This window comes from Ambystoma mexicanum, chromosome 10 (assembly GCF_040938575.1).
Source record: "Ambystoma mexicanum isolate Mex_15411 chromosome 10, UKY_AmexF1_1, whole genome shotgun sequence".
In the NCBI taxonomy this organism is placed as follows: Eukaryota; Metazoa; Chordata; class Amphibia; order Caudata; family Ambystomatidae; genus Ambystoma; species Ambystoma mexicanum.
In genome coordinates, this window is record NC_090932.1 from 20,406,442 (window position 1) to 20,429,183 (window position 22,742).

At 48.1% G+C, this 22,742-nt stretch overlaps 1 protein-coding gene across 3 annotated transcripts in view; it reads left to right on the plus strand.

Annotated features, from left to right (window-relative positions):
* The window catches only part of LOC138491108 (probable cation-transporting ATPase 13A4), a 1,567,030-nt gene that overhangs the window by 398,397 nt on the left and 1,145,891 nt on the right, over positions 1–22,742 (plus strand). For all 3 annotated transcript variants that reach the window (XM_069617430.1, XM_069617431.1, XM_069617432.1), the window contains exon 5: positions 5,018–5,098. In XM_069617430.1, the coding sequence (XP_069473531.1) occupies positions 5,018–5,098 (81 nt within the window). The remainder of the gene's footprint in view (positions 1–5,017; positions 5,099–22,742) is intronic.

Here is a 22,742-nt window from a genome sequence, read left to right on the forward strand (position 1 = left end):
TTTACGTGCATGGTTGCTAGATCACCAATGGTGTGCACGCTCAGGAGATGGGCATTGGGGTGCCTGTGCAGGTTCTGACCTCTACGGTTCATGGTCAGTAGATCACCAATGGTGTGCATGCTCAGGAGATTGGCATTGGGCACATGTTCAGGTGCTGACCTTTACGTGCATGGTTGCTAGATCACCAATGGTGTGCATGCTCAGGACATGGGCACTGTTGTGCAGGTGCTGACCTCTACGGTTCATGCTCAGTAGATCACCAATGGTGTGCATGCTCAGGACATGGGCACTGTTGTGCAGGTGCTGACTTCTACGGTTCATGTGTCAGTAGATCACCAATGGTGTGCATGCTCAGGAGATGGGCAGGCCCAGGATTTTATGTATTGTTTAATATGTGGTCTAGTGCAATTCTAAGAGATTCAAAGTTTGAAGTTCATGGCTTCTTGTAGAGAAAGAGAAAGGGCCGGTAGTTTTTAAAGGTGTTGTAGTTTTCTATGTGATTACATCAAGGAGATTTAGTCAAATCAAAATCCTGCAAATGTTTTTTTCTTTTAATGCATTTGGCTGCAAATACATGAAAATGGGGACCCACCTGCTACCACCCGTTACCCTCTTTTCCCCTCCACCTTAATTATTACCCTTAACCACCCCTCCAAATATATTTGCTGCCAAATTCGGTCAAAAGAATTAGATGGATTTGGACTCAACCAAACCTCCTACGCCCCGTTGTCATCTGTAGGAGTAAGGACTAGCCCCTGTTTCTGACTCCATAACTCACTGTCACAGCCCATCTCCTGCTCCTATAGCAGATGCCACCATCGGAATGGGATTATCTAATGAATCCCATTGAGAAACTCACTGGGAGTCATTTTATCACCCTCCTAAATTGCACAAAGGGGACCACGTCCGTTTGCACTTGCGTGCAAGGGTTCCCGTCTGTGCAATTTTAGACATTTCCAAAACGGAGTGGAAATCTGAGGTGTAAAACAGAGGCGATATCGCTTTCACACTTCAACTTTCCAATCTGATTCGGAAAAAATGTAAATGCTGCCTGTAAAGTATGTTTTCCAGGTGACATTTACAATCGATTCCTATGGAATCCACTTGCTTTTACCAGATGGAAAAGTCAGGCAGATTGCATAGGAATCCTTCGGTTTTCTCCAAATTATTTATTTATTTATGTATGTATTTCATTTGATATAGCGCCTAGACCCGTGGGTATCACAGCGCTTGTACAAGTGGCTACAGAGCAAAAACAGATAATGAACATAATATAACAGGTTATACATATTTGTTAAATAGCCAGGTTTTTTAAAGACAGTGAAGGAAGGTCCATTCTGGATGTGGTCTGGGAGGGAGTTCCACACAGTGGAAGCAGTGACGCTAAAGCTGGAGCCCCCTGCTCATTTCAGGTTGATGCAGGGCATCTGTAGGGTCAGTTTAGTTGAAGGAGGAGCCAGAGGGAGTGCGTAATAGGCTTAGGTGAGATACGTGTGATGAGGTAAGAAGGGGCATTCTTGTGCAGGCAGTGGTGTTTGATGGTCAAAGTTTTGAATTCAACAATCAGAAGTTTCTTGGCATCAATTTTAGTTTTTAGGCAGTCCATTTTGTTGGAAAGTGCGGTTTGAATGTTGGTGCACCAGGATTTGTCAATGTGTACTAGGGAAGGTGTAGGAGAGGGGTTTCCTAGCTCCTTGAGGAGGGAAAATAGTTATTTTGCGCTGAAGCTGGCCTCTGAAATTCTGGTATTGAACGAGTTAGCTTTGACCAGAATGAGGGAGGGTTTGTAGGATTTGGATGCTGTGAGGTAAGCAGCGAGATTAGTTAGTAAGAGGGGTTGCCTCCAGTTGTGCCCCAGGGCACGTGTGCATTTTCAGAGTGAGACAGGTTCCTCTGCGAGCCATTTGTTGGGTCTTCTACCTACTTTGGGGGTAATAGGTTTCAGAGGAGCGTGTTGGTCAATGATGTGAGTGAGGGTAGAGAGAATCAAGGAGGCGTGGGCATGGGCGTCGTGGGCAGTGGGAGGGGGTCCAGAGAGGTGTGTAATGAGGGGGGTGAGAGGTTGGTTTCAGTGAGTCTGTTGGTGTTGCGGCTGAAGGTAGGAGGTAGGGTAATGACAGAGTCAGGTGTCTGGTCAATCAGAGGAAACTCAAACTCGATGAGGGGGTGACCAGACCACGGCAGAGGTGAGATGTTTGTGATGTTAGCTGGTGTGTTAAGGGCAAGGATCCAGTCCAAGGTATGTCCTTTTGAGTGGGTAGGTGAGTGGACAAGTTGGGAGAGCTGCATATCTTTAAGAGAGGTGGTGAGGTCATTAGCCTTGGTGTCAGAGGCATAATTAAATCCAAAATCCCCTAGGACGAGGAATTTAGTAGCCGGTTTGATGAGGGGTGAAAGAAATAAGGGGATGTCAAGCTCTGGATTGCTCTGATGGTTGGGTCGGCGGTAGATGATAAGAAGATTGATTGTGGTGTTTGCTTTGAAAGTTTGGTTAGGAGGAGTTTGTATCCAGGCAATGGGGGGGGTTGGGATCTCTCTGAAGGCTACAGAGGATTTGGCAATGAGGGCAACATCGCCTCCTATTTTGTCAGATCTGAGGATAGAGTAGTTCAGGGGCAAAGCATGTGTAAGGGAGGGTCCAGCGGCACTGAGAAGCCAGGTTTCAATAATCGCCAAGAAGTCAAGGTGGTTTTCGTCAATAAGGTTGTGGATATTGGTTGCGGTGGGCGCACAGAGACTGGGCGTTGATCAATGCTCCGTTGAGGTGCTTGCCTGTGTCCTTCAGTGGGGGCGATATCATATCATTCCAGCATAAGGCTGCCAGGAATGGAGTAGGAGAAGAGGCCGGGCAGCTCAGGGCTGTGGCGGATGCCGAATCAGCTCTGAGGCAGTAGGCAGATGCAGGGACAACATGGTTCTGATCTAAGGCTGTCAAGAAAGGAGTGAGAGGAGGGTTAGGGCGACTCAGTGCAGTGGCGCAGGGCGGGGCAGCTCTGAGACAGAGAGTAGTTGCAGGGGAGACATGGTTCTGGCCTAAGGCTGTCAAAAAAGGAGTGGGAGGAGGGGTAGGGTGGCTCAGGGCAGCAGCGTAGGCTGTTTTGTTAGTGAGGCGGGTGGCAGTAGTTGAGGCAACGTTGTTCCGTCCTAGCGCAGGCAGAAATGGAGTTGAGGAGGGCTGGGCAGCATAGGGCAGTGTCAAAAGGTAAATGCACGGTGGGGCAGGGGAAAACGTGGGGGTGTCTTTAGTCAGGTGTGGAGCAAGGTGGGGCAGGCATGAGGTAGAGAGATAGAGGGAGGTAGGTAGGTTTAAGTGGCTCAGGTTGGTGGTGCCAGTTGGCTGAGGGGTGGGGAAAGATGTGAGTGTAAGGGCAGCTATGTATAGGCAGGATTCCAAAGGCTGTGTGATGAGAGGAGGGTCTGGGCAAATGTGGGCAACAGTGTACCTTAGCACTGAGGGTGTGTCGGGGACCATGGAAGTCCATTGGTTTTCTGGGATAGGACGGGAGATGAGGATGTCAGCGAGGAAAGTGTGACACGGGGGTGGAGGTTGTAGTGTGGACCAGTGGTGGTGAGGAGTGGGCCTGGCTATGGCCATAGGAGCATTTACCAGGACGCGCAGAGAGCTGGCCATGCAATTAAAGATGGAGTCATGAAAGTACATGCTGGTGGACAACCATAGTGGAGATCCCATTCTGTGCCCCCACTGCACCTCCAAACTGAATACAAAGTCCCCCAGAAAGCAGAAAGAGCAGACACCTTGCTTTCTACCTTCCTTTATAGTTCCGGGGCTTTAGAAAATGACCCCCATTGAATATTAGGGGGTGCTCATGGCAACATTTTCTAAGAAGGGTAACCTGCAGCACAAGGTGCATGCATGCAGGACCTACCCTCTCACTGTTTATGGGCTGAGCTATGTATTGTGTGCATTACACCAGGCTGGTACATCAAGCATTCGGTCTAACTGTTGCAGATGCTCACTGCAATGAAAATCTGTGGCTCCAGTCACATGTTTTAGTGGCAGAACTATGGCTTCTAAGTTTCACTTAGCTCTCACAGTATTTATTGTGATAGAGGGTATGGTGTCTCAAGGAATGCACTGCTTGTCTTGGATGATAGAGGGTGAGGTGTCTCAAGGAATGCACTGCTTGTCTTGGATGATAGAGGGTGAGGTGTCTCAAGGAATGCACTGCTTGTCTTGGATGATAGAGGGTGAGGTGTCTCAAGGAATGCACTGCTTGTCTTGAATGATAGAGGGTGAGGTGTCTCAAGGAATGCACTGCTTGTCTTGGATGATAGAGGGTGAGGTGACTCAAGGAATGCACTGCTTGTCTTGGATGATAGAGAGTGAGGTGTCTCAAGGAATGTACTGCTTGTCTTGGGTGATAGAGGGTGAGGTGTCTCAAGGAATGCACTGCTTGTCTTGGATGATAGAGGGTGAGGTGTTTCAAGGAATGCACTGCTTGTCTTGGATGATAGAGGGTGAGGTGTCTCAAGGAATGCACTGCTTGACTTGGGTGCTAGAGCGTGAGGTGTCTCAGGGAATCCACTGATTGTCTTCGATGATAGAGGGTAAGGTGTTTCAAGGAATGCACTGCTTGTCTTGGATGATAGAGGGTAGGGTGTTTCAAGGAATGCACCGCTTGTCTTGGATGATAGAGGGTAGGGTGTTTCAAGGAATGCACTGCTTGTCTTGGATGATAGAGGGTGAGGTGTCTCAAGGAATGCACTGCTTGTCTTGGATGATAGAGGGTAAGGTGGTTCAAGGAATGCACTGCTAGTCTTGGATGACAGAGGGTGAGGTGTCTCAAGGAATGCACTGCTTGTCTTGGATGATAGAGGGTGAGGTGACTCAAGGAATGCACTGCTTGACTTGGAGGACTGTGTGTAATTTGCAGTCACAAGATCAAACCCAGCAGTGGCACTCTGCCATTCATGAGGAATCTGGAATTAAAGGCAATATAACTAATGCAAATAAGCAAATGTTTTGCAAATCTACCTTTTTGTGGTCTGATTTCAGAGAGCTGGAGGACCGGTATTCCTGTGCCAACATCCACTCAAAGTTTGGATCCGGATTAACAAGTGAAGAACGAGAAATCAGGTATGAACAAAGAAGGGAAACCTTGTTAGCTTCCCATCAGAGCCCTATCTACAGCTGTTTCAGAGAATAGATGCCATTTTATATTCATAGTTTTAATATATCACTCTTCGCCATTGGTGAGGCATTTCAGTCCATGACACGTCTCTCTTTTGGTAGAAAAAAAACGGAGGGATGAAATTTTGGAGCGGGGGGGGTGGGAGGTTGGTATTACAGGCCTGTCTTCTTTCTGAGCATCATATATTATCCACTCTGGTACATTCCAGGAATTGCAAAAGGTAAAGTACAGGCAGGCAGGTCTTCAGCATTCTTCTGTGCATCCAATAGTCCACTTTGATTCAGTCCAGGAAATGTAAATGGTGAGGAACAGAAGGGTCTACACCATTCTTCTGAGCATCATAGGTTCCACCTTGGTTCATTCCATGAACCGTAAACGGTGAGAAAAAGGCCGGTCTTTGGCATTTTTCTGAGCACTGTATCGCCCACCTTGGTTCAGTCTATGAACCGTAAACAGTGAGGAACATGTGGGTCTTCATGTCAGCATTCATCTAAGCATCCATAAATGGTGAGGAGCAGTTGCGTCTTTGGCATTCTTCTGAGCATCTCATGGGCCACCTTGGTTTAGTTCAGGAACCATAAATGGTGAGCCACCTTGGTTTAGTTCAGGAACCATAAATGGGGAGGAACAGATGCGTCTTTGGCATTCTTCTGAGCATCTCATGGGCCACCTTGGTTTAGTTCACGAACCATAAATGGTGAGGAGCAGATGCGTCGTTGGCATTCTTCTGAGCATCTCATGGGCCACCTTGGTTTAGTTCAGGAACCATAAATGGTGAGCCACCTTGGTTTAGTTCAGGAACCATAAATGGTGAGGAACAGATGCGTCTTTGGCATTCTTCTGAGCATCTCATGGGCCACCTTGGTTTAGTTCACGAACCATAAATGGTGAGGAGCAGATGCATCTTTGGCATTCTTCTGAGCATCTCATGGGCCACCTTGGTTTAGTTCAGGAACCATAAATGGTGAGCCACCTTGGTTTAGTTCAGGAACCATAAATGGTGAGGAACAGATGCGTCTTTGGCATTCTTCTGAGCATCTCATGGGCCACCTTGGTTTAGTTCACGAACCATAAATGATGAGGAACAGATGCGTCTTTGGCATTCTTCTGAGCATCTCATGGGCCACCTTGGTTTAGTTCAGGAACCATAAATGGTGAGGAACAGATGCGTCTTTGGCATTCTTCTGAGCATCTCATGGGCCACCTTGGTTTAGTTCACGAACCATAAATGATGAGGAACAGATGCGTCTTTGGCATTCTTCTGAGCATCTCATGGGCCACCTTGGTTTAGTTCAGGAACCATAAATGGTGAGTAACAGATGCGTCTTTGGCATTCTTCTGAGCATCTCATGGGCCACCTTGGTTTAGTTCAGGAACCATAAATGGTGAGGAACAGATGCGTCTTTGGCATTCTTCTGAGCATCTCATGGGCCACCTTGGTTTAGTTCAGGAACCATAAATGGTGTGGAACAAGTGAGTCTTCGGCATTCTTCTGTGCATCCTGTGGTCCAACCTGGTCCATTCCATGAACATTAAATGGTGAGGAACATGTGGGTCTTTGGCATTGTTCTGGACATCCTATGGCCCACCCTGATTCAGTGCAGGAATCATAAATGGTGAGGATGAGGCAGGTCATAGAAACATACGGTTTGGTTAAGAAGAATCCAGAAACTGTAAACAGCAAGGAACAAGTGAGTTTTTGTGCTCTTCTATAATTTCTGTGGCCAGGTTCGAGATGGGGTTCTAACAGAAGACAGTTCCAGAGGGACGGGACGCCAGAGGAGAACCATTTGAGGAGCTCCAGTGCCACGTTTGAGACTCAGCAGCCCAGGAAGAGATGAGGCCAATCAGTGCTCGGGCCAATAAAAGTCTATGGCAAAAAGTGGTTGCGGTTAAAGGCGACCTCCAGAAAAGCTTGACCATGGGAATCCATTGGGGGAAGTATCTTGAATAACCCACAAACCCAGGTCCCAGAAGTAAATACTCACAGTCATGTTTTCAAAAAGACAGTTCAGGAGAGCTCAAACCATTCAGTGAGTCCAGCTCTGATTTTACAGATGTGGTTTACAGGATAGGTCACCCAGGGGCTTGAGCCCATGGAGCAATGACGACCCTGATGGCCAAAAAGAAGAACAAACGGTTTTCACAGGAGTGGGAGCCGCCGGCTAGTAGTGAAAGCAACAGTGAAGATGGCTCAAGGAATGTGGAGGAATCTGAACGAGCAAATACTGGTGGCTTGATGGCCAAAGAGGCGTCCAACCAGCATACAACGGTCCAGGAAAGGAAACAACAGTGGAGGCACACCAAAATGTCTCAAACTAACAGAAGAGACAGTGGCCCTCATTAGGACCCTGGCATTAAGGGGTTAACGGCGCCTTAAAAGGCTGCAGCGCCGTTAACCCCTTAATGCCTTACTACGAGGTCCCTTTGCGGCTCCCGACCTTAACGGCTGGTCTGGACCAGCCGTTAAAGTAGGGACCCGCAAAGGGACCTTGATGGCAATTACGGTACCGCAATTTGCGGTACCGTAATTGCTGCCTTCCCCATTCCCATTGAGCCCTGTGGGGCGAAAATGGGAATGGGGAAGGGCCATGGAGAAAGGGGGAATTACCGCCCCACCAACCTTGGAATGGGGTGGTAATTCCCCCTTTCTCCATGGCGGACTCCGGCATGGACCATGGTGCTAATAGCACCATGGTTTAGCGCCGGAGTCCTAATGAGGGGCAGTGTGTTGAGATTCAAGCACCCTTCTAGAAAATGGCAGCTTCCTAGTCCCAGTCCTGGGCTTTCAGAGAAACAAACCACAAACTGGATTGGTTTTGAAATGCAGTTGGAGCTTATTAGAACTGTGGATCTCTGCTCTAGGTAGTCTTTGTTGGTACTTGGTTTTTGGTGAGCAGGTTATCTCCAGTTGCCTGCATGTAGGTTTGCAAAGGACCGAGCTCCTGCAGTCCAAGTTGTGAGCATACATTTTTTGTTGGGATTGGAACCCTGTTGTATGCTGGCGCTGGATTAGGTTGTGACCCGTTGTCAATTGACAGTACGTTAGTGCATTCCTCAATAATATTTGACACCTTTTGGGCTTGGAAAAGGTATTGATTTTTATTGTGTCAGTTGGTCAGATCTGCTCATAGGTTAACATTGGTTGTCACTGTGTGATGACATACATCCCAATACATACATTGTTCTAAATGCAAATCATAAGCTACATGCATTAGTGGTAGGTGCCTCTGTCATAGCTTGCGTGCACTTTTGGGAAAAAGGTCATTGTTGGTAACCTGGGGTGTCCTGGTTTCAGGCATAGCTCTCAACTCACCCGCTTTTGGCGGGTGTCACCCGCCTTGCAAAGGGCTGACTCACCCGCCAAGCCTCCAGCACGCCCATTCATTCCAATGGGCGTCTCACCCGCCAAAAACAAAATCGGGTGATTTCACCCGCCTTTGCGAGACAAATGGTTGAGTGCTATGTTCAGGCATTCTTGCTCCTCGTCAGTAATCAGGCCTGTCCTTGCTCCCCACAAACCCCGTCGCCACACCCCTTCCCATGCCCCACACAAACCCCTAAACACATGCTCCTGGTGCACTGAAGTGCACGTTTCAACTTCTTCCTACACTTTTATTTTAAAACAGAATCATTCCAGAACGGTTTCTTTTTAAAATAAAACAACAGGAACAGTAAAACTTAATTAAAAAGAAGTTCAGGGGCACCGCTCCCAACCGCTCCCACCCACTTGGCCCACTGAAACGTACTTAAGGGGTATGCAGCTGAGCACGCCGAGAGTGCCCCAAGGCAAGCCCGCCTGCATCTCTCTGGTACTGGGTCTGGAACAGGGCAGCAAACTCTGCCCTTTCTCTGAATACAATTCCTGCTTTTATTTCATAAACCTCCTATGAATTCCAGAGGCTTTGGAATACTTTAGAAACGATTAAGCCTAACATTGCAGACAACCTTTTAGAAGTCAGTCTCCTTTGTAAAACACCATCATTTTATTTGCTTTCGGAATCGCTCCTCACTGGTGTACCTCTACCAGCAAACTGACTCAGACAGCCCATTATGACTTCCAGGTGGGTAGTGAAGAAAGACTTGAGAGGAACACATGCGCTGACGTCTGTTTTCTTCCTGAATCCTGGTGCAGGGATAACAGTCTGGCAGTCATGCAGGACTTGCTACTGGCAGGTTGCATGCTGATTACAGCACGTCACGTGACGGGTGGAGGTGGCGGCATGGGCATGAGTTCATCCTCGTCCTTCTCATTCATTACACCATTGGGAAATGACGCGAGAAGCGGCCCCTCCCCCTCCCCCCCTGCACCCAGAGAACTGTACATTTACTCTTGCCATTGTGCGCCCTCTGGCTGTGGAGCAACTTTTTAATTGACTGACTTGGCTACAGATCTTATATCACCTACAGAAATACTGCTTGGCATGGCAATTTAATATGAATATTGATAGTAGCTGCGCTATGGCCAAGAATCTCTTTCGTGATCTAAATGACCGAAACCTTCAGCATAGAATGAATGGAGCACCTCACTTGGGCGGCCATACTCTAGTTATGACTTTGTGATCTCAACGTATTTGATATGAATCCTCCACTACCTCGCGTGCGGTTGGATTGCACTGGCCTACGTCCTCATTGAAACACCATGCCCTCCTTCCTACCTCTTCATTATTTCCCACGGCCCTATTTGCCTCCTTCTTTGTGTACTCGTAACACTACAAACCTTCTTTATCCTTCTTTGTCTTCCTCCCCCTTCTCCTCACTGTCCTTTGGACCTTGGCACGTGATCTCTGCCTGTAATACATCTCATTCCATTCTGAATACTTTTCTTGGTTCTAATTTTCTTTTTATTTGCCTCACGGAAACATGCATTTCTCAAAATAAATCTGTTTCTTCTGCTTCTTTCCGATCCCCTGTTACCAAGTATGCTCCTTCCAATCCGTCTTGAGGGTAAAGTGGGGGCGGGGAGCACTAGTATACTATCTCCTCCTGGCCTCTTGCTCCCCCTTCTCCTTCTCTCCCTTCCTTTGAATACCCTTTCTCCTATTTTTCTCTCTATTTTATTTCTCATCCTTTCCCACCCACTTCTTTTCTTGTGGAGGTCAGCTCGCTCTTATCTCCCCCTCTGTTTCCCATGTATACTTCTTGGGAACTTCAGTCTTCAAGTTCTTACTGCTTCTGCTTCTCCTCCACTTCTCCCTCATCTTGACTATTCATCTGACTCAGCTTCCCACTCCCCCCTCCCATTTTTCTGTCTCGTCTCCACTTAATTTTTACTTCCTTTCCTTGTGACACTCCAGATGTTGTGCACCCTATTTACTCCTTTGACCACTGCCTTCTCTCTTTCTTCTCCTCTCTCTCTCTCTCTTCTCTTTACTCTCTTCCTCCCCTCACCTGTCTCTTTCTGCTATTGCGACCGCTGTTCCTTCAACCCCTCTCTCTTTCATCTCTCACTTCTACTCTTGTGCTCAAGTAACAAGTTTGCCTCGCTTCCGTCCATGCCCAGCCTCTCCTCTCCATCTAAGAAACCTTCCCAACACCGGTTCTCTCCCTCCCTTCCATCTCTCGCTCCTCTGAACATAAGGATAAGCGCTGCATGGAGAACTCTAATGCCCCTGGCAACCTTGTCACCTTTTATTCTCTTCACTCTTCTTATGACTCCCTTCTCCTTTCTGCAAACAGCAGTATTTCTCATCTCTCTCACTTTCTTTCTCCCACCATCCATGTCTTTTCCAGGTTTTTTGCACCATTGATTACCAGTCCTCCTGGTCCCTCCCTTTCTTCTCCTGTCTCTGTGACATACTTTGCTGACTTTTCCACATCTACAGTTATTACTCCTGACTCCTCCTTTTCCTCTCCCTCATCTTCTTCTCCTCCTCTTGTTTCTCTTTCTTCTTTCTCTCTCTTTCGTCAACCTTTCTCTTTCCTCTCCTATCTTCCCATATTCATTTAAGCTTGGGATCATTATTCCCAGTCCCAAAAAAGTCTTCCCTGGACTCTTCTCTGCAGTCTAATTTGCGACCAGCCTCCCTACTGCCTATCTTATCGAAATTTCTGAAGCCGATTGCATACCCTCAAACCTCCTCTTTTCTTCGCCTTCATTTTCTTGACCCCCCTCTCCAATCTGCCGCCCACTACACTGGATCGGCACTAGTACACATCTCTAACTCCTTACTCTATGCTGGACAAATACATAATCTTCAACTCTGATTCTCCTCGACCTCCATTCAGCTTCTGACACTGTCGTTCCCTCTATCCTTCTCTCCTCCCTCACTGGGTCTATGTGGGCCTGTCTTAAGGTGGTTTGAACCTTATCTTTTTAGTCGCTTATACTCTGCCTCCTTGGCTCGCCAACTTTATCCTTCTTTCCGCTTCTCTATGGCAATCCACAGGGCTCATTCCTCGGTCCCCTTGTTCATCTCTCGGCCCTCATCAGCTCTTTTAATGTGTCTTGTCACTTCTTTGCTGATACAGACATTTCATTTTATTTTTCTTCCATCACTCCATCTCTTCACAACACTGTATCCTCTTGTCTCCCAGCAGTTAAGTCTTGTAAGGCTTCCCGCTTTCTCCACCTTAAGCCGTTAAAAACTGCGGTTCTTTATTTCCCACCTGCTTCCCCCTCTCTCCCTTCTAGTCTCCATGTCCCACCTTCCTGTCTTTCCTTCTCTCCCTCTGCTCGTAATCTTGGGGTCATCTTTGACCCTTCTTTTTCCTTTTCCCTCTATAGCTCTAATACTGCCCGATCTGCCTGTTTTCATCGATATAATCTCTGCCGTGCCTGTCCTTTGTATTATTCCCGGCTACTACACTCCTGATCTATCTGTTCTTCTACTGCCAGCTCAATTATGGCCCTGTTCTTCTGCTTGGCCTTCCTACTCCTCATGTATCTCCTCTACTCTCTGTCTGTCGACTCTTTCAATTGCTGCCCGGGTCCTCCGTTCCTCCCGCGATTCTGCCTGGGGATGTATACTTGCCATAAGCAGGCATTCAACACATTGAGACATTCTGATCTAGTTTGCTTTGCTTGCCACAGCTGAAAGCATTCATAGTCACGCTGACTAACTGCCTGAATCATGCAGGATAAGCTTTGATGCCGCTGCGTAGGACCTGTTGCCTCCTGGGGGCATTTTAAACATGTGGTGCACCTTCTCCTCACCCATGATCAGGACCATGGATTTCTTTTCTATGACATCCTGTTCTCCAACTGCTACATAGCAGAGTTCAAAGCAGTCTAGCTACATCGGCCAGAAAGTCCCAAGGAGGAGTGAACCCCACCATAACAAATATACCCATGGGGGTATGTAGGTAGCTGGTCATGGCGGAGGAGCCATTGAGTGGGCCTTCGTTAGAGTTCTCACCGTACTTTCATCACAACTGTCATCAGGTGTGACAGCGTGGGATGGTGAGGACCTCCGAACCTACCCCTCCATAATGAACATAGAGGATACTGCGATGGTATAGGGTCAATGGTGTGCAGGAGGCCTATATTGGTACACCAACTCTAGCATTCCTCTTGACTGAATGCACCAACCTTATTGCAGGAGAGCCTGCAAGCTAGTGAGTGAGTCCCAGGCTGCATTCAGCCAGGTGGCAGGCATACAGGGTGAACTTGCCATGGCCTCCCATGGCTTAGTCGCCAGAGTTGGGGTAACAGCTGCTCTGACCGTGAGGTAACCAGATACCTTCGCAGAGTGAAGGTTGGCCACTGTCTGGAAGAGCGGCAATGATAGGCCTTAGGAGCTTTGGTGCTCCGTGACCCCCCTTCTCTAGTTATTTTCTTCCCCTGCCCTTATGAGGGTGCATGGAGATAATTAAGGGCATCCGTGCAGTCGGTGATTGCAGAAGGCTGAGATAACTTCACTGACTCTGTATAGAAATTGTAGTGCTGAGCCTGCAGTTAATCAGAACACAGTCAGCTTTTTGACCCAGAGGATGTCACCTTGCGCATAATCAGGCACATGTCATACGGTGACTCGTCTTTAATCAAGCAGCACCTGACATTGAGGACCACCTCCCAATATGTTCTCTACAGAGACTACTTTCGGGACTATACTTGGAAGAAACCCCCACATTTTGGGGAGGATATCGATTCCCTTTCGGTGTCATGGCTGTGAGAAATTTGAGGAATTCGACCATCCGCACGGTGGGTGTGCACTCGCCTCGGCTTTTTTGAAATGTTATATGAAATTGAACGATGATAGAATAACCTGTCTGGGGCAATTCCACACTCATTTGCATATGCTCACCACACGAGAAACACATAGGCCTGTGTACTCTGGGTGGACACAGCCTACCGGCACCCCTTCCCCCCATCACATTTAGTTGGGATGTGTCAGGCAGTAGTAAGAGGAGGGCAAAACCTTTCTCCTGCCATGGCCGGCCTGATTAAATGATAAAGTCTTCATGGATCTGTCCTATTCTTTGCTCTGCTGGAGGCAGCTATGCATACTAATGAGCTAATTCAAGCAGGCCCACAAGAGGCCTGGTCACAGGGCTAACAAAAGAGAGGAAACCCCAACACCTTTGATAGGCATCTGTGTCAACCTGAAGCCAGCTCCCGCCGCTTAGTTTCAAGGGCAGTGAAATGTCATGTCTAGGACAGCAGTTTACAGTTGTCATCCCCATTCAGAAGGTACGAGTATGTGGTTGGGCGGTGACCGAAAGAGTGGTCTGGCTGCAGCTTCAAGGGAGACCTGTCACTTTAAACAGGAACCAAAGAGAGCTCACTTAACCAGAGAGACTCTTTGATCCACAACAGACAAGAAGATGGGCAGGACTTAGTAGTACATGTTTTCACCCCTTTACCTTTCCTGTTGCAAAGCACTCTGGTTATAACGTCATGCATAAGGGAGATTGTTGGTGGAGACCCAGGATTGGTTCATTAAGGTAGGCTTTAGCCTACAACAATCACTGGGTCCAATTTGGCTTTAAAAGAGGGTTGAGCCCCTCTTTTGGCAGATCATCTGAAGACTTCACAAGGAGTAACAAGAAGAACTATTTTGGACCCTGGCTGAAGGTACAGTCTGCCTTACAGCTACCACCAGTGAAGGAAGGCCAGTATTTCCAAGGAGGGAAGCAAGATCCCTCCCCTAAACATCTCCCAGGGAACAGAGGGAGATACTGAAGCTAGAGGACCCTCTAGCTGCTCCAGAACCGGTACCCAGCCAGAACACAGAGTGCACCTCTAGGATCTGCACGCAAGCTTCCTAGGTGGGAAGTGCCAGAGAGTCTCTGATCCACACCAAAGACAAGGCCATTGCCTGCAACACTCTCCACAGCTTTGGGCCGTCCGCCTTAAAGGACGACACGTGCCCAGTGAAGAAGCTCGTAGGAGTGCATTGAGCAGCATCCACAAACGTCTGCCTTAAAGGACAATTTTGAGCCAGTAAGGCCCTTCGAGCTGCAACGGGTTGCACCCCTGACTGAGAAAATGATTCCTGACCCTGAGCCACTGTGTAGGCCAGCCTGTAGCCGTTCGTCCAGACTCGCACGTCGAACTGCCTGCGCCGTTAACCCTCTACCGCCTTCCTCGTAATGAGGCCCATTGTGTTTCTGTCCCCCTGGTCCTTCTCCGAAGGCCCCCAGTAACATTTTACAACACATTGCTACCTTTGTGCTGAAATCAAGTATCCTTGAACTATTGTGATCAATTACTTTACTGGCTACCCTCCTGTCAGTATCCAGAGTGCACCCCCTTTCCATCTTAAAACTGTCTGTCCACTGTATTCCTTTACATGGTGGGTTGTATTTTGTAGTGTGCTGGAACTATCTGCTGTGATAATAATGAAGTAGATATTTTTACACAACCTTTACTGGATATGATATTATATGATATGGCATTTATAACGCGCCTATACACAAGTGTTTCAAGGCGCAATAGTCCTTTTTATCATTGGGTAATAATTGTATTTTTGCTGTGTTGCAACTAACCAATAATCTAAAACCTTGCGGAGATAAGCCTGTCGTTCCATCCACGTTACCAAAATTGGACAAGGGGGTTTATAATTTGCTTGTGTTTCCAATCTGTTCATATCCCTTCTGGTTTATTAGCGGTGTGGGGCTGATTGATGGTTTAGAAATCGATATTCATCCCTGGACCACTGGTGCCCTGGAGGTTGATTTGTCACAATGGCCACACCAGGGCAAGAGTTTATAAATATTGGTTTGATTATTTGTAGATTAAAGCATGGGGGATTCTATCAGTTACAGCCCGGAGCCCCTTAAAATCAAAAGCAGCGTGAGGGTTTCCAGGTGGCGATGTCCACAGAAAAGATAATAGTCCCCCAGTATCAATTATACGTAACCTTCAAATATGAATTATGTGTCATGCAATACACACCACTTTATTATACAGTCTAGAACTCGAGATCCATTGCAAAATAGATTGAAATATAATTAATCAATTCAATGGGCCTGAGTGCAAGTTGGGCGGTAAATGAAAAAAGCGATGGTAATGGAATTACCACCACTTTTACCACTTCACTGAATTAGGGCTTCCAGAAAATGGGTGCTAATCCAGCCATTGTGATTAGCCTGTGCGCATGTACCGCAGGTGGAATTAGTACTGAAAACCAGCAGAATTAGCCCCACCGGTAACTCCACTGGCCGAATTAGTGCCATAAAAAGAAATGATGATTCCATTGCATTACAATTGGAAAAATACCCCCAAAAATTGTGGTAATTCTGCCAAAAACACAGTGTAGTTTCCAGGAGATGAAAATTAATCCAATTGTGTTAATAATTGCCAACAAAGGGGTATTTAAGGCCCAAACCTTCCCCAAACACACTTCAAAGCAGCATACTGTCTCAACCAGTCATGACATACGTCATTCGTAATCTGCTGCTGTTCTGCAGAGGAGCAGCCGAATGCCTTTGCAGGAAGTACCACCCCCTGCTGCCTGTATGCTGGAAACCTGAAACTGAACCATGGATGACACCAGTAATTGTGACCATACGGCGACAAGTCATCAAGAAATGGTATCCACTAAGAAAACCGTACCTGATTTATCCCCGTAGAGATGATACTCTCTTGGAAGAAGCCCCCAAAGGAATATGAAGACGAAATAAAAGGAAGCCGGTGACGTCACAGAAGATGAGCATGACGCACTGAGAAGATTGGCTGAAGAAGAGGCTGTATAGACCTTATGATATCTGATGACGAAATAAGGAGTTGAGCAAACCTTCATGTGCGAAAAGAAGATTGCATGTGTGAAGAGCATTGCAGAAAATGCAAGCCATTTAATAACTGTACAAATACAGCAACACAAGTAGACTAAGTAATCATAAGGCTGGCTATACATAGTGAATAGACTGCAGGCGGTGCCGCCCATTATATAGAAGCTGGACATCAATGCCACAAACTTTAGTAAGCTCAAGTTCACAAAAAAGAAGGATCGGAGATGAAGCTGTGTCGCAGTAAGAAAGACAGCTAAGAATCATGGATGGACCAAGAAGGGCTCTTTGGCCTGGTATCAAAGCTGGAAGAGCCAAAAACTGGTTATCAGTTCTTGGCTGTTTGGCCTGATATCAAAGGCTGGAACAGCCAAGAACTGGTTATCAGTCCTTGAAGGACAGTGAGCATGAGACGCTGAATCATCCCTTGTTAAGTTGCAAAGAAAGAACACCATGGTTGCCAAGTTTATTAATTTAATGCTATTAAATGCTGAAGAACAGGCCGAATTGTGGTCTTCTGTCACGTGAGACAAGCATGAAAACAGAAGGTGGGCATGCAGACCACAGTCTCGATAAGAGTGTACCCACACTACCTTATGTTCCCTGAGAAGAGAAACTACTGCAAGGCCGAGTTCAAAGACAATTTTATGGCAGAAGGCATGAGTGATGAGAGATATGGGGCTAATTGGGGGAGAGATGGTCAAGTCCACCTTCTAGCCCCTGGGGTCTGGGTTTACGTGCTGCTAGTGAATCGAATGTTCCAGTAGGGTACAAGCGTGCCAACCAATTGTAGAAGGCTGAGTAACAGATGGTCTTATAGTTTAAAGAACCATTAGTATACCGTGTATCTAGTAACTGTCGAAGATGCCTTGCACTAGGGGTGGGCATGAGTTGTCCACCTGACTATAGAAGCCCAATCACAACCCTTACATAGAAAGTATGCTTAGATGTTCCCTTCAATCTAATCCGATTCCTGTTAGGTTTTTCTTGTTTGCCACGTAGTATGACGTCACGTATGACACATTTTTTGTATATAGATATGTTTTTTGATGTGAAATGTTTGAGAGCTGTCGTCCATTGATGTCCATTGTAACTCCCTGTTTTAGACAATCCATATAAATAAAAATGTAAATGTTCGTTTGTTCAAAACCTTAAATCTCCGAAAGTTCTTCCCCGATTGCTTTGAAATTGTGACACAACGTTACATTCGAATAGGCGCGTGTTTTATATATACCTACTATACATAGATGTCACACCTGTCTCAGGTAAAAACATGCTTTTTCTGAAAAACAGCACCATCTGTTGGACGTAAAAGAAACACACACTATACTAAAATTTTACTGCAAACCAGCGCCATCTGTTGGACTTAAAAGCAACACACGCTGGCTCAATTACGTGCTGAGGAAGCAGCAGAGTGACGTGCAGCCAGACTTTAGGATGCACGGTTGCGAGCACAGCGATCACGTTCTGCAGCTTCAGATCTGCTTGGAACGCGACAGGCTGAGAGTGGCTGACCAGATCGGCGTCACACACGACTCCGTGCTCAGCAATCACGCAATTACAATTGCCTTGCATTCCGGTAGAACCCAGCTGATGATTATAGTTTGAGCCGGCATGTTCTCATCGGCACCATGAATGAAGTGTGTCCTTATTGGAAGGCTCTGAAATTTGATGGAGAAACGAAAGGAATGTGTTGCACCGCCGGGAAAATTAAACTGCCTCAACTTGGAGAACCGCCAGAGCCATTAAAAACTACCCACAGGCATTGTGAAATTAAACGTATTACAAACGTACACTTTCTCTTTTCTTTCTTTTCCATTTAACCAGACTGAGCCACAGCAACCCGTGGCCAGGGACAGCTCGTTGATAATAACAGTCAGATGAGACTTTGCTAACTTCCTGAATCAGTCTTATTATTTGGTGTAAGAGTTATTCTGCATCTCATCCATTGCATGACTTGTTACTGAATTAAGGACCTTATGTTCAGTTCGCTGGTCTCCAGCAGCATTCAAGGCCACATTAAGGATAGATACAGGACCACAAAAGCAGAGGAGAAGTGTGTTGCGGAGACTGCCCATACCATGCGACCATCCTTCCCCTTGGACACCGACTGATGAACATTTAGTCACACTGTATTGCCTGGACCTGCACTGTAAATTTGCTGACTCTGATTGAGGTACTCCTTCAGAGCACCATCAACATCCGAAATGCCATGCCACCCCTGCTGAAGTGGTGTCTCTCCTCTATGTCTGTGCCCTGGGCGCATTCCACGCACTGTTGGGATGCTGCAGGACAAGTCCCAGCCGTCATTCTCCAAAGTGCTGGAGCAAGTGTTGCATGCGCTCATGAGGCCCATCAGCACATCTCCCTGCCCACCACCCAGGCCCAGGCGCAGGCTGCAAAGGCACGGTTATACGCCATCACCCAGTTTCCCCAATGTCATAGTAGTACTGGACTGCGTTAGGCCCCCCCCAGGCAGTGGAGCCGGAATATCGGAACCGAAACAGTATAATTCCATGAACATTCAGATGACATGCGATCCAGACCTCATCATCAGCCACTGCTGCGTGCAATTTCCAGGTGCCACGCATGACGCCATGGTCCTGAGAAACACAACCTTCCCAGCTTACATGAACACCAACAGAGAACAGCATACCTGGGTTTTTGGTAAGTAGTCAATCCGACAATGATTTGGCACAGAGGAGCACATGGAGACAGGTATTAGAACAGATGTGGCCAAACTACAAGTCACATAATGCCTAGTACAAGATGTTTGAAATAGGAAGTGGTCCATTAGCCACTTTCTGCCGTGCACAGTGTGACCTGAGAAAACCACAAAGGCTATCCTTGTACACATGAACGCAGGCACATGAATCCTGGCATCAATCATGGCCAATGCGTGGGGATAGGCCAGTAAATCCCGTCGCCCGACTGTCATAGGATCACATTAATAGTGATGCCCAAACAGACATACACCCATGAACTATGAGGCAGGATGCACTACACTCTTCTGCTTGCGCCTGTTCATGACCACAGGTGCCCCTACGCGATGTACTGCTATGTCATCCACAAACACGTGGGAGCACACAAAGGTTGCTGGTGTGATAGTAACAAACAGTTTGGCAACCAACAATCACGTTCAATACGGTCCTTTTTACCTGTGTAAGGGACTCAGGATATCTGCAGTTACAGTGGTTAATAACTTCTGTCAGGATCCCTGCTACACAGCTGGAGCTAACCTATAGTGAGGCTCACAGGAGGACCAGGACATGCATTGAGCGCACATTTGGACTGCTGAAGGGAAGGATCAGGTGCCTCCACCAGACAAGTGGGGCACTCCAGTACATCCCAGTACATCCCAGTAAAAGTAGGAAGAATCGCTGTCATAGACGCAATACTGTCCAACATGTGCACATGTTGGACTATTCCAATGTCACCTCATGTGGACATTACACCCCCTGACTCTGATGATTAAGAGGGTGCAGGTGACAACAGGCCAACTCAGGATAGACGTGAGGAAGTGAGAGAAGGATGCATAGTCCACCAGGACCTAATGGACAACTATTTTTGATTGCATACATATGTACCACTCACTGTGCTGTTACCTTTCACTAAATGTACATGATGACTGAAAGGAAATGACCACCGGATTCATTGGCTGCATTCCAAAGTGATTTATTAAACATCTACACACCGTCATCCTCAACACGTTAACCTCCCCACACCCTCATCCCCAATACGTTAGCCTTTCCACACACCCATCCCCGACGCCTCATCCTGCCAACTCCCTCTTGGTGCGCAGTCAGTCACATGGATGTGTCCACTTCTTCCTTCTCTTGCCACCTGCATCTCTGATGGGACGAGGAATGTGATGCGGGAGCGACTTGGCGTTGTGTGTTTGCAACATATCCCTCTGATGGTGTGGCTGACACTGAACTAGCAGTCACCCCTCACCCCCCAGATCTGGTGTAGGGTGAGGGCAATAGTCTGTGGAACACTCTCATTAGTGGTAGACATGTGATCTGCCAAATCACGCACCCTTTGGCTCATCGGTTTTATGCTGGCTGTGCAACCTGTGGAACACCGACACAAACAGTGTAAGGAACTAGCCACCCCCTTGAAGGCACCCTGCATGGCGTCTCGCATTACCTGGGAGTGGCTCAATGTTCCTGGGCAATGCATTCCGTCAGCTCCTGCCGCTGCTCAATCTTTCTGAACCTCTCCCAGATGCATCCATTGTGTGTTGCTGAACTGTGCTTGCAGGTTCATGATGGTGCCAACCCAGAGAGCCAGACACCTGTGTACTGTCTGCATCATCATCCTCTGGAGGTGAGTCTGCGTCCTCTCCATGGTACCAATGTAGTGCACGGTGAGAGGATAAGGAGGGGGGGACTGGTGTGCAGAGCTGTAATGCTAGGAAGGTAAGAGGCATCCATAGACATGTGCCTCACTGTGGCAACTGCAGAAGTTTGGCCAGTAGTGGCTGACAAATGCCGCACAGCAGGCAGGTAAGGCATTGGTGTCCTGCACAGTGGGCTGGAAAACGGGCTCAAGGGTGTCAGAGGTAGGGTTGGTGGTTTGCAGAACTGACTCAGTTCCAACAGTTGTGGGAGGAGGCAGAGTGGGAGCTACGTCTGCATGCTGACCTATGGTCACTGTAGTTTCCGTGTAAACGGAGTTGTGCCGGTGCCCCCAGAGGTGGCTGCACAGATGCTCTCAGACAGCACGTTCCTCAAGGTGTCTGTGGTCACAACTACTTGGCTTCCTGGGCGCTGCATCACTGGACAGTGCAGCCTGTGCTGGTAGCTGTAGTGGTACTTGCAGGAGCATGGAGGACCCTTCCATGACCTCCTGGCTGTCCTGTGTCCCTGTTGGGTGACATGGAACATGGCATGATTAACCTTGTAGTAATGTTGTTGGGTGTGATTTCATGCAGTTTAGCAGTCAGGTACTATGAATACTTTGTGGACAGAGTGTGAAGATCCCAAAAGGGGCTTGTTTGATTGGCAGGCGGTTTCATAGGTGACTGGGTTGATGATTGGTTGTGATTTGGAAGTGTTGGGAATGCGTATCTTGGCTGGCCTGTGGTCTCATGGACAGTCCAGTTGTGCAAGCTCATGGGTGCCCATGTGGACCTGGGCCTATGTTGTTTTTGCAATGAGTTATCCTATCACCTAAGAGGTACACTTCTACCCATCATAGTGTGAGTTCAACATGCATAGCAACCAAGGGCTTGCTATGCATTGTCTGGGTGGCGGCTCTGCAGCTGACATGTGTTGAAATGTGGGTGTGGTGCGTAATGCCAACAGTGGTTTGTGATGTACCTTGTGATCCATTGTCACTGCTGGATACTCGCTGTTGCATTTTTTTGATGAATGTCCAATATGAAGGGCCTCCCACCCATCACCAGCCATGCCTCCTGATTTACAGTTTAATTATGTCTAATGTTTTAATTGGGCTTGTTCACTGCCTGTGGCACGGCCGGGCCGTGCCACTGCTGGAGGCTGTATCCATGCTCCTGCCTCTTGGGGCCCATCCCAAGATGGCTACTAAGCACCGACGCATCCGCGTCACAAGCATGTCACTTGGCCCATCTCAACTTGGCGAACGCACAACAACCCATCCACATGCTAGCACGTCACGCTGACACAAATCGGAAATATAGTCCCCAGTGGAACTTTCTGCTTCCCGTCTCAACGCTCCTCTCCTTGAGTGGACGTTATAATCCTGGGGTCCCCCTGGGTACTACCTTCCTTATATTCTCCTCCTGGTCCATCTGCCCTCCTTCCCGAACCTGTCTTCCCTGGCCTTGTCTGTGTTACCCGGGGTTCAAGGGGTTAATGCTCATGAGCCCCCTCCGTTGTAAAGGCGGAGTTTAGAGTGGGCAAGGGAGTTATGGGGCACGTGCGCAGCCAGCGCCAGTTCCTGCTTGGTTGTAGAAGAATAAAGAAGTTCCTCCTATCTCTCCGTGTGTGCGTCCTTCATTGGGCCTAGATCCCTAGGCAACATTTGGCGACGAGGATTTCTCCCGCACACTGGAGTCCTCCTCCTGCAGCAGCCCGCTCGTGGTGGGCAACCCAGCGAACCTCCTCCTCCTGCTCCACCTCCGCTCAACACGGCACTCCGCCGGTTCCGCCTCGCCGGACCTCCTCCACCGAAGCTCCGCGGAAGCGATACCGCCCACGCCTCCGTCCTGTACCCTGCCTGTCGACACCTGGCCGTTGAAGAGGCCTGAATCGGCAAAAGCGGCGGACTCCCTTTGCCGGGCGCCGGGTGCACGTAGGCTCGGCCTAGGCCCGACTACCTCGCCCCACGCGTCGCCTACGCACGTGCGGGCCTCGTCTCCCAGGCGCCATGAGCACCTCCAACCCTGGGTCCAGCCAGGGCTCTCCTCAACTGTCGCGGGCGGCGAAGTCG